The 16354-nt window shown below is 39.5% G+C and overlaps 1 protein-coding gene across 1 annotated transcript in view; it reads left to right on the top strand.

The window, feature by feature from the left end:
* LOC146796880 (extracellular calcium-sensing receptor-like) overlaps nt 1-16354 on the top strand; it is a 115125-nt gene that overhangs the window by 15496 nt on the left and 83275 nt on the right. Inside the window, exon 2 of the mRNA XM_085631414.1 lies at nt 3086-3377. Coding sequence (XP_085487540.1) covers nt 3086-3377 — 292 coding nt within the window. The remainder of the gene's footprint in view (nt 1-3085; nt 3378-16354) is intronic.

Genomic DNA, 16354 nt, shown 5'->3' with positions numbered 1-16354 from the left:
TACAATGGAAACACTCATCAAGTTTGCAAAATACACTGAATCACTGAGCAGAGCGAGAAGGAAAGGATGTAACATTGCAACATTTGTGAACCTCCGCTCAGGAAAAATACACATAGCGAAGACTACGGAACAGGAACCAAGAAAATAAAACATGTATCACATTTAATCCGGTTTCTCCTCGGCCATCGAGCCACAGTTCAGAGTTTTCCTCTAAGGCTCCTTTGTCTTTCGAGATTGCCAAGGACACTTTCACTTCTCTTGGAGAACTCCCAAAAACTGCTGCTGTCCTCATGGAAAGTTTCATAGAAGGACCATGGTCAGTCAACTTCAAGACCATTTCCAGCAGGGGTCTCCCTCGTCACGTCTTTCACATATTCACTCGAGGCCAGGCTTCAAAACTCAGCCATCTTAATACAGGCCTCCATAGGCCACAATAGACCATCTTTAATTAAAGAGACAAAATAAACGTTACTACAGCATAATGATTAAACAGTGTTAACCCCACTAATACCCTTATGTGTATGCATTTATCTAGCTTTTGCAACATAAAAAAGCATTAATTCAGACAGCGTTTTGTGCTCAAAATAAACAGCACACAGCAACGTTTAAACATGAAAACTTGCACGTTATTTTTTAGAAAACAGAAACAGCACACACATGCTAACCCTCGTGTAACTTTCTCTTATGTTAAGACAAACGGATTGATTAATAAAAACACACTTGCACAAGACAAATAATTAATTTGTTATTTATTAATGATTAATAAAACGCATAGACATACTAGAGCTTCAAAAGCCCCTGAATTTTCTAAATGAAAACTCTGCTCCAGCACTATGCCATCCTTCTGATTGAGCAACGAAGTGCTCTGTCATTTTGACCCAGTCTTCACTATTCCCACGATACCTGGGTCTCATAAGTTCAGGCTATATGCCATGACTCCAGGCAGCACCACTGGTTATACAATGATGCACTGCACCAGCGCTGCAGTAGTGTAAGAGTCAAGAGTACCCTCTCTCTCACTTTTAATACACCGGTCCTGACGAATTGCCGCTAGGATCTGTAAGGCAAGAAACATGTTGACCACCCTCACTAGACAGACCCTGTAGGATCATTACTTACAGACAGGGCTCCCTCATTTTTAGTTAGGCTAGTACACCCTCAGAATAAAATCCATTTCTTAGGACAGTACCAGACCTATTTTAATTCACGCTACTCACTCACTACCTTGTCCACATACCCTCACAAACCCAACAGCTTCATAAAAAGATCTCTGGAAAAGAGCCCCTTCGTGGGTGCGCCGGCCCGACAAGGAGCAAAATGCCCTATGATGAAGCATGACATCCTTTGGGGGGTATGAGGGCAATCCATAAGAGACCAGAACTCTCCTTGGCTCTCCTTCACTTTAGGAACTGCACATTCCTTCATTTCATTTTCTGCATAATTTAACAACATTCTTCCACTGGATTAGCCATCAGCCTTACTTCATCTTGGTCTTAGATTCTTCTGGTTTTATTAACCAGGCATGGATGGGCAGATAATCCATTTAATCCATTGAACTCATCTCTTCCTCAACACCTTCCTTTTCCCATCAGCAGTGCTTTCGTTCTAATTGACCCCAGATATTTATTATGGTTTACACTCCCATCATCCAAGGAGAAATCCTGAGACATTAAAATTAATTGAGTATCAAAGCCATATTCTCCTAATGGATGGTCCTTTGTTTGATTTGGGTGTATGCTTGTTGTATACTGCCCATTTGGATGGTTTGTTCCCTACCAAACATGATTGAAACCGTCAGAGAATGTTCTACTGCTAGTTGAACACGGCACATTCCTAAGAGTGGAGGTCACTAAAAATATACTATGGTCCATGAAAGATTGCATCTTCAAAGGTTAGCATCTTTCACGTCTGGTCATTTTTTTCTTTTGTTTATATCAAATGTGGTTTTAAAACATGATAAAGAATACTACAGTGATGGTAGGTATCCAATGCATTACTCTGTCTGTTACCACACTTTTCTCTTAAACTCATGCTTACGTGCAGCTAAGTGTTCACAGCAACATTATATGTGCCTTTTCTAACATACATGCACAACACCAAAAACATTTCCAACATGGGCTACCCTATTCTCATGTACTCTTTATCCACCCATACACTAGCTAATGACTAAGAATCCTACCTTTCACTAATTCTTTCTTCAATACTCTCCAAAATGTGTCAACAAAAACAGCATAAGAGCACAACTCTGGTCTTCACACACACTTTAACACTGGCCATTCATTCATCCAAGTTCTGCCACCAATCAGCCTTCTATGAGTCCACATATGACTTTCAGCACCTTGTTAGTGGGATGAAGTCCACTATAAATGCAAATAAAATGCAATGCAATACAACCCCATGTTACGCATATTGTGCTCTTTGCCTTCCTAAACACAATTTTTGGCATCCCTGAAGGTTATCTTTCCTCCACTCATGGCCACCACTACATTGAGAATAATAATGAATTCCCCTTCCAGTGTAGGATTCAGTATCATCTTCAAGGCCACTATAAGCCTAATTATCTTGTAGAGAAACTCTGCACTGTGGTACAGTTCGGCAACCCAAAGAGCAAAATCCTGTCAACATTAGATGCCCAGAAAAGGCAACAGGGAAAGGCAGGAAGGCAAGACTTGTCAAACTCTGTTTGAGGACAATAGACTAAAATCTCTCTGAAAATGAGCCTGCCCTCTCCTTCCAAAAATGTAAAGCAAAATGACTCCAGAAATGTCTTCCGTGCTCTGAAGCTTACAATTCTGTGTGTAATTTAATAGTCTAGAACAAACGCTATAAATGCCTCTACTAAATAAAGTAAAATTAATTTAAACAAAATGAAGTAAAACTAAAATAAAATACTATAAAGAGCAATTAAATAATATGTAAACATTTTTATGTGAATTTAATTACATGTGTGACCAGGTGGTTTGCTAACTTTATGCTGCCTATATGTCTTTTATTGATATATACCCCATTTGCTTCTAATTTGATGATATGATGCACTGCTTTAATTTAAATTTATTCTGGTTTCATGTTGTTTCGTTATGTACAGGATTCATTCAGAATTCTATCAAAGTGTCCTTGCCATGGTCTTTGCCATCAGAGAAATCAATAATATTCCAGATCTTCTACCTAACACCACTGTGGGATTTCACATTTATGACTCTTGTTTCTCTGAGTTGGGGGCTATTCAGGGGACCCTGCAGCTGCTGTCAGGGGGCAAAGAGACAGTACCTAACTACAGCCACCCTTCAAACCCTAAGCTCGTTGGCTTCATTGGAGATGGGCCATCATCAGAAGCTCTTCCTATGGCAAGAATACTTGGGCTCAGCAGGTTCCCTCAGGTAAGATATGAGCCTATCATGTATGGAAAAACAATGCATGCATAACAGGGATATTTAGGTTTACTCTGACTGGTGCTGATGAACATATACACTCATAATTATTTAACTGTAAATTTGCATCTGCAACTATTTGATGCTTGTGAGGATCAGTTGTTTATATTTAATTTCTGACTATTTTTCAACCAGGTGTTTTCACATTTGCTAAGGCAAAGATTTGACTTACCATATTATCAATCGAAATATAACTTGTTAAATTGGAAAAACAACTCTAAGTTGAAAGTAACACATATATTTATTAAAGCCTAAGGGCCTCATCATGATGTTGGGCAGACCGCCACCGACGGACCGTCGGTGGCAGTCGGCCCACACATCCAAGGCATAGGTCCAACTTCCGGAATATGATACCGGTGGTCGGAGTGCAGTGGGGACAGAGCCCCCCCTCCGACAGGCTGAAGGAGCCCATTGGGTGGCTGTCAGACAGAAACCCCTACAATGGAGGTGGTGCCTGTGCAGACAGCGCCATAGGGATAATGATGTCCCTATCCCTCAATCTTTACACCGCCAAGTAAAGGCAGGCAGAAAGGGACTTTGCGGGCCTCAAGCAGGACCCCCTACCCCTGTGGGCCACTGCAAAGTGGCCAGTGGCACATGAGGTGACCCACACATCCATGCACCATGTGGTGCCTGGCACATGGTGCATGGATGTGCTCAAAGTGCTCAAGAACACAAGATGCGTTGTTATTGAGCACATTCCAACTACCGTGATGGCATTCCTATCATAATACGGCGGTGGGACCTCCGACTCCTTGTCGGGTGGTCCCATTCCCGCTGCATTGACGGTTAGTTGTCCGACCGCCCACCATCGTAAAAACCCCTATATTCTTCAAAATTATAATTTAAAATTAGTTTGAATTATTTTAAAAGACAATATTGTGAATGATTGAAACCTTTTAGTATTGTTTCTAGGAACTCAGGAAGTGAATCATTAACAAGAAATATCTGCCGACCCAGTCAAAGAAGATGTCTTGGGCTAATGAAGGGAACTGATTTGAGAGGCATGTATGTTGTTAATTAATGCACATTTAATTTTATTAGCGGTTATTAGGTGTTACTTTTTGCCCAACTAAGTCATATTTACTGCAAGACAGTAAATGACTGTGAAGCTTGTTTACGTTCCACGGTGGCCTCCAAGTAAGATAAATGGTCCTATTCACAAAGGTAAATTTGCATGTGAGGAAATCTACATGTGTAAGTTTACTGCTTTTGAGTATTCACAATTTCCAAGTGTGAATTCACTACAAAAGGGCCTACTAGCAAAGGTAACTTTACACATGAGTAAATCTACAAATATGCATTTACTCTTACACTTTGCAGTAATTTTACTGCTTTGGGCTATTCACTAGTTTCAAGTATAAATTTACTGGAAAGTACAGACATCAATGCCTCCACCATCTAAAGCAGAAGGTGTAGCGACAATCAAGAGTCTAAAGTTACTATAGCCAGAAAAAAAGAACTGGATTAAATCAAGCAAAGCACATGGCCAACCACTGGTACTGCAAACACCCTCCCATCAAAAGTAATTGAGGCAGGGACTTAAAATAGAACCCCATACTTGCTTGGTCAGCCTTCGTGCAACGTGTTTCGGTCGACAAGCAACCTAGATCACATGCTCATTACAAAGGGACGTATCCCAGACTGACTTTTAAATCCCGTGAACCTGACCTCCACTGAAGACAGACTGATTTCAGGCTCACCCATTGCTTTGATACACAGTATAATTTCATAGTATTTGCAACATGTTTGCTCTTCATACTATTGCGAGCTGATTGATAGTTACACTTTTGGATACACACATGTAATTTACATTAACTCCTTAACCGCGGTGAAAATTCCCGGCGGTGCGGGAGTTTTATTGAGTGGGCGGGGCCGCGTCAGCTCACGGACGTGTGCAGCACTACCGAGGTAGTGCAGACGACGGCCGTTGGCCAACGTGCGCACGCAACAGGTTAAAACATAACGTACGCTCTGCTGACCCGGTTCTATGGCTCTAAAGCAGTTCTGCTGACCTGGGTCTCTGGCTATAGAGCAGCTCTGCTGACCTGGGTCTCTGGATCTAGAGCAGCTCTGCTGACCTGCTTCTTAGGCTCTAGAGCAGCTCTGCTGACCTGGTTCTCTGCCTCTACAACGGCTCTGCTGACCTGGTTTCTCTGGCTCTACAGCAGCTCTGCTGACCTGGTTCTCTGCACTCATGATGCATGTACCCGACTTCGCGAAAATATATTTAGAAATAATATAAGTTTATTATAAGTACAAATATATTATTTTTATGAATATCTTCGATAATCTCTTGCCCTAATATGTATATTAATGACACATACATATCATTTTGGAACATAATTTTTTTTTGCGGGAGTCGTGCACCCAGCGCGCCCCAGCATGTATATGATGTCACACAGGACCTGCCACCGCGCAAGCATCTCGTACCGTAATGCGCATGTGTCGCGAATGCACGGGAGCAGGAGTCGCGGACTGGTCGCATACCAATCGCGCACATCACGTAATATTACATGTATATGATGTAACTGAAAAACACGCGGCCGTCACACACCGTACACGGATCCTTCACAACTTTTCTAAAATGGCGGTTAGAATCCGCGCACCCACCGTGATGTGTACGCTTTGAGTGCGCGACTCCGTATTTAAAAAAAAAAAAACATAATAATATAAATATATTAAAATAAAAAATGAAAACAAAAAAATTATCAATATTTCAGTCTGAATTTTTTTTACAATTTTTTTTGCAATTTTCAGAAAAATATATAATGTTATTTAATGAATAAATATTTATAAATAAACAGTTAAAATCTGTAGAAAATCAGTACAAAAAAATAGGTATAACTACTATCACACATATTTGAAACCATTGACACACCAATACCAGTTACTACATACCCACTCACTGATTCCTAAGTCTACACACACAAATACCCTTGGCAGGAATGCACATGCGCGGGCTCCCGCACATGCGCAGTTCCCAGAAGAAGACGCGCTAGATGAGGATGGTAGCCCGGGGCCGCCACCGCCGATAAGGTAAGGTTATTTAAAAATTGCGTTATTAATGTATTAAATACTGTGGGCGGGAGGCGGGCGGAAGGCATGCGGGAGGCGGGATGTGCATAACGGAACTATGCGGAGAGTGCAGAGATTGGTTCCATCTCCGTGCCTCTCCGCGTAGGTCCCTTACACACATTACGCCCACCCTTAATCATTTATACATGCAGTCACTAATTAATAGAACACTATCAAATGCACTTATACACATATATAGACATTGACACATCAGCAGTCATCTTAGTCGGTTATGCAGTCATCCTACTCACTCATGAAAAAAATTAATCACACTTACATTTACTCACTTACACAATTATCAAACAACACCTCATTTATTCAAACACATAGTAACTCATAGTTAATATGTTAAGAAATCACCATTACAATTATATATTCATTCATATAGTTACTCTCACAATTACTGACTCTTACACATACTTATTTATATACACCAACTCTCACATACGTCTTTTATTTTTTTTCTTAGTTGAAGATGTACAACTAAAACATATATTCGCTCACCAACACATAAATAAATATACTCAGTCACCCAAACAACTGTTTCCACATGCACTCTTACACCTATACACCTAGTCAATCAACCATTCACACATCTATGCAAAGAGTTACACACAACCCATCCAACCACACACAAACTCAGTGTCCCATACAAATACTCACCCAGCTAATCAATAACTAATATACACACTCATGTTGTTAGTGACCAACTAATGCAGCATTTTATACAACAACAGAGAGAGTGATGCACGCATTCACATAGTTTAGTTACTAATCCATGTATTAAGTGAGACACTTTTAATTACTCACTTAAACAGACAGTCAGACAGCTACTAAATCCTCCATCCAGACAGTTATATATCCTCTCAATCTTCAATACAGATTGGTATATATATATATAATTCATATTTAAATTTCAAACTAAACCGCATTCACTGGATGATGTCATTAGTGATGTCATTTGACATGTCATCAGTGATGTCATCAGTGATGTCACTGACCATGTCATGAATGATGCAATATGTGACATCATCAGCAGTGCATTGCGGGTGCACGAGTTATAGCTAGCAGAACTAACTATAACGGAGGAATTTCTATGGTTTTGTACGAGTGAAATGGTCAGCTAACTATAACACCCCTGAAACCTATGTTTTTTTCTGTGAATTTCTAAGGTTTTTTAAATGTTAATTTCTAACTATAACGTCTCTGAAACCTATGGTTTTTTCAGTGAATATATATATATATATTCATAGAAATAACCAGGGACATTATAGTTAGGGTGAAATTTCACGCACACAAAAGAAGAGAAATTCAGCAATTATAGTTAGCTGCACTGACTATACATCATGCCCCAGCAATGCACTGCTGATGACATCACATATTACATCACTCATGACATAGTCATTGACGTCACTAATGATGTCACTGATGACATCTCAAATGACATCACTGATGATATCACTGATAACATCATCCACATAATCTCTGATGCACCTAGTCACACCCTAATATAAGCTATCATACACCTACTCCAATAGACTACCATTCTTGTAACCATTGACACACCAATGCTAGTACGTACATACCTACTCACTGATTGATAGGTCTACATACACATGTACTCACTCACCCAGACAGGTACTCATACAGCCAGTCACTCACCTATACAGCCGCTGAGATATCCACTCATACACCCATACAGCTACTCATACACAGTCAGTCAAGTCAAGTCAAGTCAAAAATAAAGTTTATTTAGACCAATTGATCTATAAACCACAATACATATTTTATCATTTAAAATCATCATAACACAAATTCTTTCCATTTACTATAAAAATTCTACTGTCATAAAACTACATTTACACAATTAAAACCAAAATTCATTAGAATTAAAAAGCTTTGGCCTTTTCATGGGTCTCTACTCAGTTTATAAATTTATAAACCCCCTGCATAAATTTCCCAATGGCTATCGCAATGTCAAGATTTTCCATTTCCACTAAAAGATCACGTGCTTGCGAGCGCTCATTGACATCATATTTTAAAAATATCGGACGAAGGAACACTTTACGTAGATTTAAAAAGTGATGACAATCCAATAAAAGGTGCAAAATATCACACTTCATTCCTATTTTACACACGCATTTACCATCCGGATGTGAAAGGGCAGCTTTTATTCCGCTATTTATAAATAACGGATTGATTCCTATTCTTAACTTAAAGACTTCTTTCCTTAGCCAACGGTTAGGTAGCAAATCCATATATGGAAAGCTGGAGTCTTTCTCCCATCCTGTGCTCATAAACTTTACAGAGTCTTTTTCTCTCAAATACTTTAGATCTATTGCCCTCGAGCTTACCTTACCCTGCACTTTAAGCACTTTCTTTATCACATTCAGTCAGTCACCCATAGAGCTACTCATATACCTACTCACTCACCCAAACACTCAATCACACAGCCACTTACTCATCCATACAGAAACACACACACTCACTACTCATACATATACTATCAAAGACTTACTCTCCTTAAAGTCGCTGACACAAGCATGCACTCACCCATACAGTCAGTCTCTCAATCACTCACTCACACAGTTACTTATATACTCCAAAACTCACATATACTGATTTCCACATATGCAGTTACTCAGTCATATACCTCTAAAACATCCATTCACTTGCCAACACAGCCATATGCACACTTACCCCCCCTTACAGGCCATCGGAGATGCACTTATGAACCCATACACCCAGTGAATTACCCACTCACACATCCATGATGGGAGTCACACCCCCAACCACCCATACAGACACTCAGGTACCCATACAGGTACTCAGACAACCAATCATTAACCCATATATACACTCATATAGTTCCACACCAACCCATGCAGCCGCTACACATCAACTGACACAGATTAGTCACTCACCCATACATTCACTAAGACATGTTTAATCATTCCCTTATATAGTCAGTCACAAATCCACTAAATCCAATAAATAATCCCTACATACACTCATACACCCACTTATTCTTCTATACACCTTGGCGTATATATGGATAACATTCTTAAACTTTTCAGACATACTCAGTCACTGGGCGATGTCATCAGTGATGTCATCAGTGATATAATCAGTGATGTCACTGACCATTTCATGAGTAATGTAATAATGTATAAAAGCAGTGCATTATGGGGGCGCGAGTTATAATTAGCTCAGCTAACTTTAACGGCTGAATTTCTCTGGTTTTGTGTAAGGGAAATATCACCTTAACTACAACGTCCCTGTAACCTTTGCTTTTTTTCTATGAACTTCTAAGGTTTTTTAAATGCTAATTCCTGACTGAAACATCCCTGAAACCTGTGGATTGCACAAAGTATGAGCTCATACTTAAGAGACACTATAGATTTCCTCAGAATTCTGGCTTGAATAACTTGGAGTCAACAATATCTTCTAGTAACAATAGACGTAGTATCCGTATACATGGCCATCAGACATGAGATAAGACTGACCGCTTGCAACTATTTTCTTAAACAGAAAAACATCACAGAACTCATCCACACCCAAATGCTCCTTAACATGATAGAAATCTGTCTCACAAATAACATTTTTCTTTTCAACAAAGAGATCTTCAAACAAGAGTGTGGGACAGCTATGGGCATTTCTTTTCCCCCAAATTATGCAAACATCATGATGGGGTCGTGGGAGAGAACCATAGCACGGAGCACAGATAATCACGATGACTTAGAGTGAATCATTTTGTGGGTCCGCTATTTTGACGACCTGAACAGAACAAGATTTCCAGAAGTAATATTTGAAACTCAACACTAACCAAGTCGGCTTGTCATTCACGTGTACCATAAACAAAAGAGAAATTGATTTTCTAGAAACAAAAATATCTATATAGAGAATGGACAAACACATTCCACACTTTTCAGGAAAAAGACCGCAACCAATAGCATCCTGCATGGGACGAGTTTTCACCCCAAACCATTAAGAGACAGTATCCCCTATGGGGGATCCATGTGCATGAAAAGAAATTGTTCCAAAGAAGAGGATGCGGAAAAGAAGATCTAAGAAACAATGAGCAGACTCAGAACGTGGGGATACAATGAGAATACGTAAAAAAAATGCAAAAGACATATTGATAAATCAAGAGCAGAAACATTGATCACAAAAACTAAAAACAGTGCAAATAAAGAACTTGGGGCCCCTCGTTTTGTTACCACATATAGCAAAGAAAGTGGAAGAATCATCAATAAAATCAGAAAATATTGGCATCTAATCTCAGGCAATCTAGATATAGGGAAGATCTTGGGTCCAAAGCTAGTAGTTACCTACAGACAAACCAAATCTCTGAAGGATTTACTTGTCAAGAGCCACTTTCAAGAAAAGCAACCACCAAACTGGCTAACAGACCAATATAAAGGCTTAAGGAAATGTAACTCGTGCAAAGCCTGTAAAATAGGTAAAAATGAGGCAACCATCATGGAACCGAATGGAAATACAACCTTTATTGATCAGAACATCACCTGCACATCTAGATTCGTCATCTGCATAATAGAATGTAATTGTGGGATGAAGTACATCGGCAGTACAACATGCATGCTCAAAAAACGCATCCTTGAGCATATTCGTGCAGTAAAAAATAAATGAGGATATAGGACACAGCCAAACACATGACTAAATGTCAAAAAGGAAACTGGAGAGCGATGAACTATTATGGAATCAAAATGATACCACAAGGAGAGCGTGGAGGAGACAGAACTAAAAAAGGTACGCCAAATGGGTTCACGTTTTATCATAAGACTCAGAACAAAGACCCCTAGAGGCATCAATAATGATGAAGAACTTTATGTACATCTCAAATAAACAGTTGGTTTTCCAATTCATAAACCCAAAAGTTTAATATAATATAACACTTTATAGATGCATCTCAGAAATGTGGGTACGATACCATGTAACGAAGAATAAGTTGTTTCCATTGCTCATACAGATTGAAGGCACTAACGCATCAATAATTTCGTTTGTATTCATGTATGAAATATGAATCTTAAAATGCATCAATAATAAAAAATGGGTACTATACCAGTAAATATTTCATCCATAATGAAGGGTAACTGTAACATGCATTACACTTAAAATGGCAAATAGCGTAAAAGATAAATTACTTCAAACATGAGAAAAAAACTGATGACAAATGTAAATATCTGACAAAACGTTCTTCTTTGTAAATATTATATATAAAGTGTGTTTCATTTTGAAGGGTTTCAAATACACTACAATTCCCACAATGCCACTTTGAGACTTATATATATATTAGACATATTAGACATATTTTAAAAATTGTTTTAATATTTTTTTGTATTATTTTTCTTATAAAAACATATATATGTATGTGTGTATATATATATATAATTATATATATATGTATATATATATATTATCTACTGGCGGTCGCCAGTAGATAGTTATAGTTAGGACCGTGTTTCCATAGGAAATCTGAAAATTCTATTTTGAATAACTTTGGCGACGGTTGACGGATCCTCGCAAAATTTTCAAAACTAATGGGGCGCTCCGCTCAGCTCCTACCCTGGAAGTCTCGGGGTGATTCGTCAAGCGGGGGCTGAGAAAAAAGGGGGATCCCAATACACGTTTTCCCCATGCATTTTCCCATAGGACCTTAGTCGAAGGTACAGCCCGAACGGCTGAACAGAATTACTTGAAATTTGGCAAAGAGGTAGTCCTCAGGTCAGGGATGTGCCTTTTGCATATATGGTGTCAATCTGTTAAGTAGTTCATGAGAAAATTGCAGTTAAAAGTACATAAATATCTATATGCGCGCACCGTGCCCGAGCGTAATTCTGATTGGTGGTTACATGTCAGTCAACATTCGAATCGGTCGAAATCAGGAAGTGTTGTCTGCCATTTTGTGTGTGACAGTGAAAAAGAAAGGTGGAGAACGTGAAAAGGGGGCAGGGTACAGAGTTCCTGACCCCCTAGCTTTTGTCAGGGGGTCCCCGAAGGACCATGAAGGGTGAAAAAAACATTTTATTTATTTTTTTTAAATGGCGGGGAGCGCGCACGGTGCACGCACGGCGGAAAAAAAATGATTAAAAAAATAGAATTAAAAATCAAATTTAAGTGTTTCGATGTTAGGTGGCTCTAAAAAGAGCCATTGTGTTAATTGAGAAACAGAGGTACAAAACAATGACAAAAATTATAGGGTGCCGCCCTGTGCTGCTGTATCTTGCTCTCTATTAGGGGAATGCCGGTGTCCCCATAAGAGAGAAGAGCATTGCACGCATTGCACCGTATATGCACCCTCTTAAACAGAGGGTGTATATCCAGAGGAACAGAAGCAGGTGAAGCTGCCGCCGCAGATGAAGTGCTCGACTGAGCTGCCCATGATGTGCTCGGCTGAGCTGCTGCGGATGTGCTCGGCTGAGCTGCTGGAGGGTTTTCTCTAGCAGCTCGAGCATAAGCCACAGGATGTACATCTCTAACGTGCCTGATTATAGTGAAGATACTAAAAGAGTATTTCTTTTTAGGATCTCCTCTTGATAAGACACCACCACAAATAGTGCAGGTGACTTCTGGAGCATTCACCTTCTTCTGCCCCTCTGGAAAAGTGAAAAATTGCCATATAAAAGAGTTTTTCTGTTTCCTCTGTCTCTGTGGCAAAAGGGTCTCCTGCTCACTCCCAGAAGATGACTGCTGCTCTGCCATTCTCAAGTACTGGAGTACTGGAAAAGCTGCTCAGCTCCTTCTCCCAGGGAATCAGAAGTAATAATGAGGGGAGTGGGTGTGGTGTTGGAAGTTTCTAGAACTGAAACTACTATAAACCAATGAAAAGTGTTGTTTTTAAATCACATGACTTGCCATGCGCGCACCGTGCGCGCACGGTGCTCGCACAGAGCACGCACGCATGCGCGTACGGAGCACGCGCATGCGCACGGAGAACGCGCGCATGCGCGTACGGAGCACGCGCTTACGGGGGACGCATGATGTACGCATGCGCACGTGGAGCACGTACGCATGCGCACAGGGAGCACGTACGCATGCGTGCACCGTGCGCGCACGGTCAAAAATCCTCAATTTTTTTTTTTTTTTCAAGTGTTTATAAGTTTATAGAAGATATTAACTATGCTGTTCAACTGTATCCAAATAAAAAAAAAAACTGAGCCATTCAATATTACAAGATAAAGTTAATCTATAACTATATATATAGGTAGCTTATTGTAAAATAAATATTTAAAAAATATATTAATACATTCATAAATTAGCATTTAAAAAACCTTGCAAATTCACTTAAAAAACCATAGGTTTCACACACGTTATAGTTAGGAATTAGCATTTAAAAAACCTTGAAAATTCACTGAAAAAAACATAGGTTTCACACATGTTATAGTTAGCTGGACATTCCCCCGTTATAGTTAGTTCAGCTAACTATAACTCGCGCGCCCGTAATCCACATATTACATCACTCATGACATGGTCAGTGACATCACTCATGACATCACTGATGACATCTCAAATGACATCACTGATGAGATCACTGATGACGTCATCCATGTGATAAATTACCTCATCTTCTCACACCCTAATATAACCTTTGATACACCGACTCAAAATGTAAGAGTTCCATTCTCAAAACCATACATACTGCCATACCAATAACTACATACCCACTTATTAACTCTTAGGTCTACATACACCTCCACTCATTCACCTGTACAGTCACTCATACTTACAGTCACTCCATACAAAACTATCATATGCATTTATACACCTATATAGACACTCACACACTACCAATCATCCATAGAGGTACTCCCACACCTACTCAGTCATGCAAATAATCACACTCCCATTTACTCACCTATGCGGTTATACACACTCAAGTTCACTTACTCATAAAAATAGTATCACATTCTTACGCTCTTATAGAATCATTGATACAAGCACACACTCATCCATACAGTCACTCTCACAATCACACACTCTCACATCTACCCACTTATATACTCTTACACGCATCTATACTGCCTTTCACATATGTAGTTAGTCACAAATGTACCACTGAGATATACTTTCAATCCCTAACACACGCATACATACACTCACTCAACCATACAGTCCATCACGGATGCACTCTTAAAACCATGCACCCATAGAATCACCCACTCACACATCAATGCATAGAGTCACACACACCCTACCCACACAAACGCTCAGGAACCCATACAGATACTGAGACAAGCAATCAATAACTCATATAGACACTTATATAGGTATTCACAAAACCATGCCGCCACTTATACACCAACATACAGACACATAAAAACATTTACACAGTTTAGTCACTAGTCTGCAGTAAGATACATTTAATGACTCACTTATAGAGTCAGTTACGCACCACAGAAAAAAATTCCATTTACACACTTGTACACCCACTCATTCTTCAACAGGCCTTTCCCTATATATATTACACATATTAAAATTGTTCACTGACCATGTCATGAGTGATGTAATATGTGACGTCATCAGAAGTGGATTGCGGGCGCACGAGTTATAGTTAGCTGAACTAACTATAACGGGGGAATTTCATTGGTTTTTTACAAGTGAAATGTCCAGCTAACTATAACATGTGTGAAACCTATGGTTTTTTAAGTGAATATATATATATATATATATATATATATATATATATATATATATATATATATATATATTCACTGAAAAAACCATAGGTTTCACACATGTTATAGTTAGCGGAAATTTTACTGATAAAAAACCAATGAAATTCCCCCGTTATAGTTAGTGCAGGCAACTATAACTCACGCGACCGCAATCCTCTGCTGATGCTAATACTGTATTTAGACACTTATTTGCCCATGTCTTCTTCCATACATTTTTAGCTATACATATATTACAAATATTTTTTTTTCATAAAGACACATATGTCATCAGCAGAAGATTGCGGTCGCGTGAGTTATAGTTGCCTGCACTAACTATAACGGGGGAATTTCATTGGTTTTTTATCAGTAAAATTTCCGCTAACTATAACATGTGTGAAACCTATGGTTTTTTCAGTGAATTTGCAAGGTTTTTTAAATGCTAATTCCTAACTATAACGTGTGTGAAACCTATGGTTTTTTCAGTGAATTTGTACGGTTTTTTAAATGCTAAGTTACTTTACGCCATTCGTGGCGTGCGCGCCCACTTAACGCAGTTCGTTCCTTGCGCGCACCGTGCGCGCACAGTGAGCACGCGCGCCCACTTTACGCAGTTAGTGCCGTGCACGCACGGTGGGCACGCGGTGCACTACGCGCACCGCGTGCCCACGTTACGCTAGATGGGCCATGTACGCACGATGCGCTTCGCGCACCGTGCGCACATGGAGGACATATGATGCACTTCGTTTTGAAAGGCAATATTTTAATTTTTCTTATATTTTATAAGCCATGCACAAATGGTGCCCTTCGGGCACAATTTGCACACGGGGTGGAGAGAGTGGGGATAATTTTTTTTTTTATTATTTTTTTTAAAAAATATTTTAGTTTATCTCTATCACTAATAAGCAATGCACAATTGGTGCCCTTCGGGCACCAATTGCACAGGGGGTGGAGAGAGTGTGGATAATTTTTTTTTTTTTTAATTTTTTTACCGTACGCGTACGGTAAGCGTAATCGGCGAAATTACCGAAAAAATAAAAATTCCGTTTTTGACCTTGGGGGATCTTTGGGGAATTCATTAACATGGCTATGTGTGTGGGAGCTGTCTAAACAGCCCCTTTACATGTTTTTGGGCTTTATATTTTAAAAATCACTCTCAGTGCGAGAGAGAAAATG

This window comes from Triturus cristatus, chromosome 10 (assembly GCF_964204655.1).
Source record: "Triturus cristatus chromosome 10, aTriCri1.1, whole genome shotgun sequence".
NCBI lineage: Eukaryota > Metazoa > Chordata > Amphibia > Caudata > Salamandridae > Triturus > Triturus cristatus.
The sequence above is the reverse complement of the archived record's forward strand: the minus strand, read 5'-3'. Positions and strand labels throughout refer to the sequence as shown.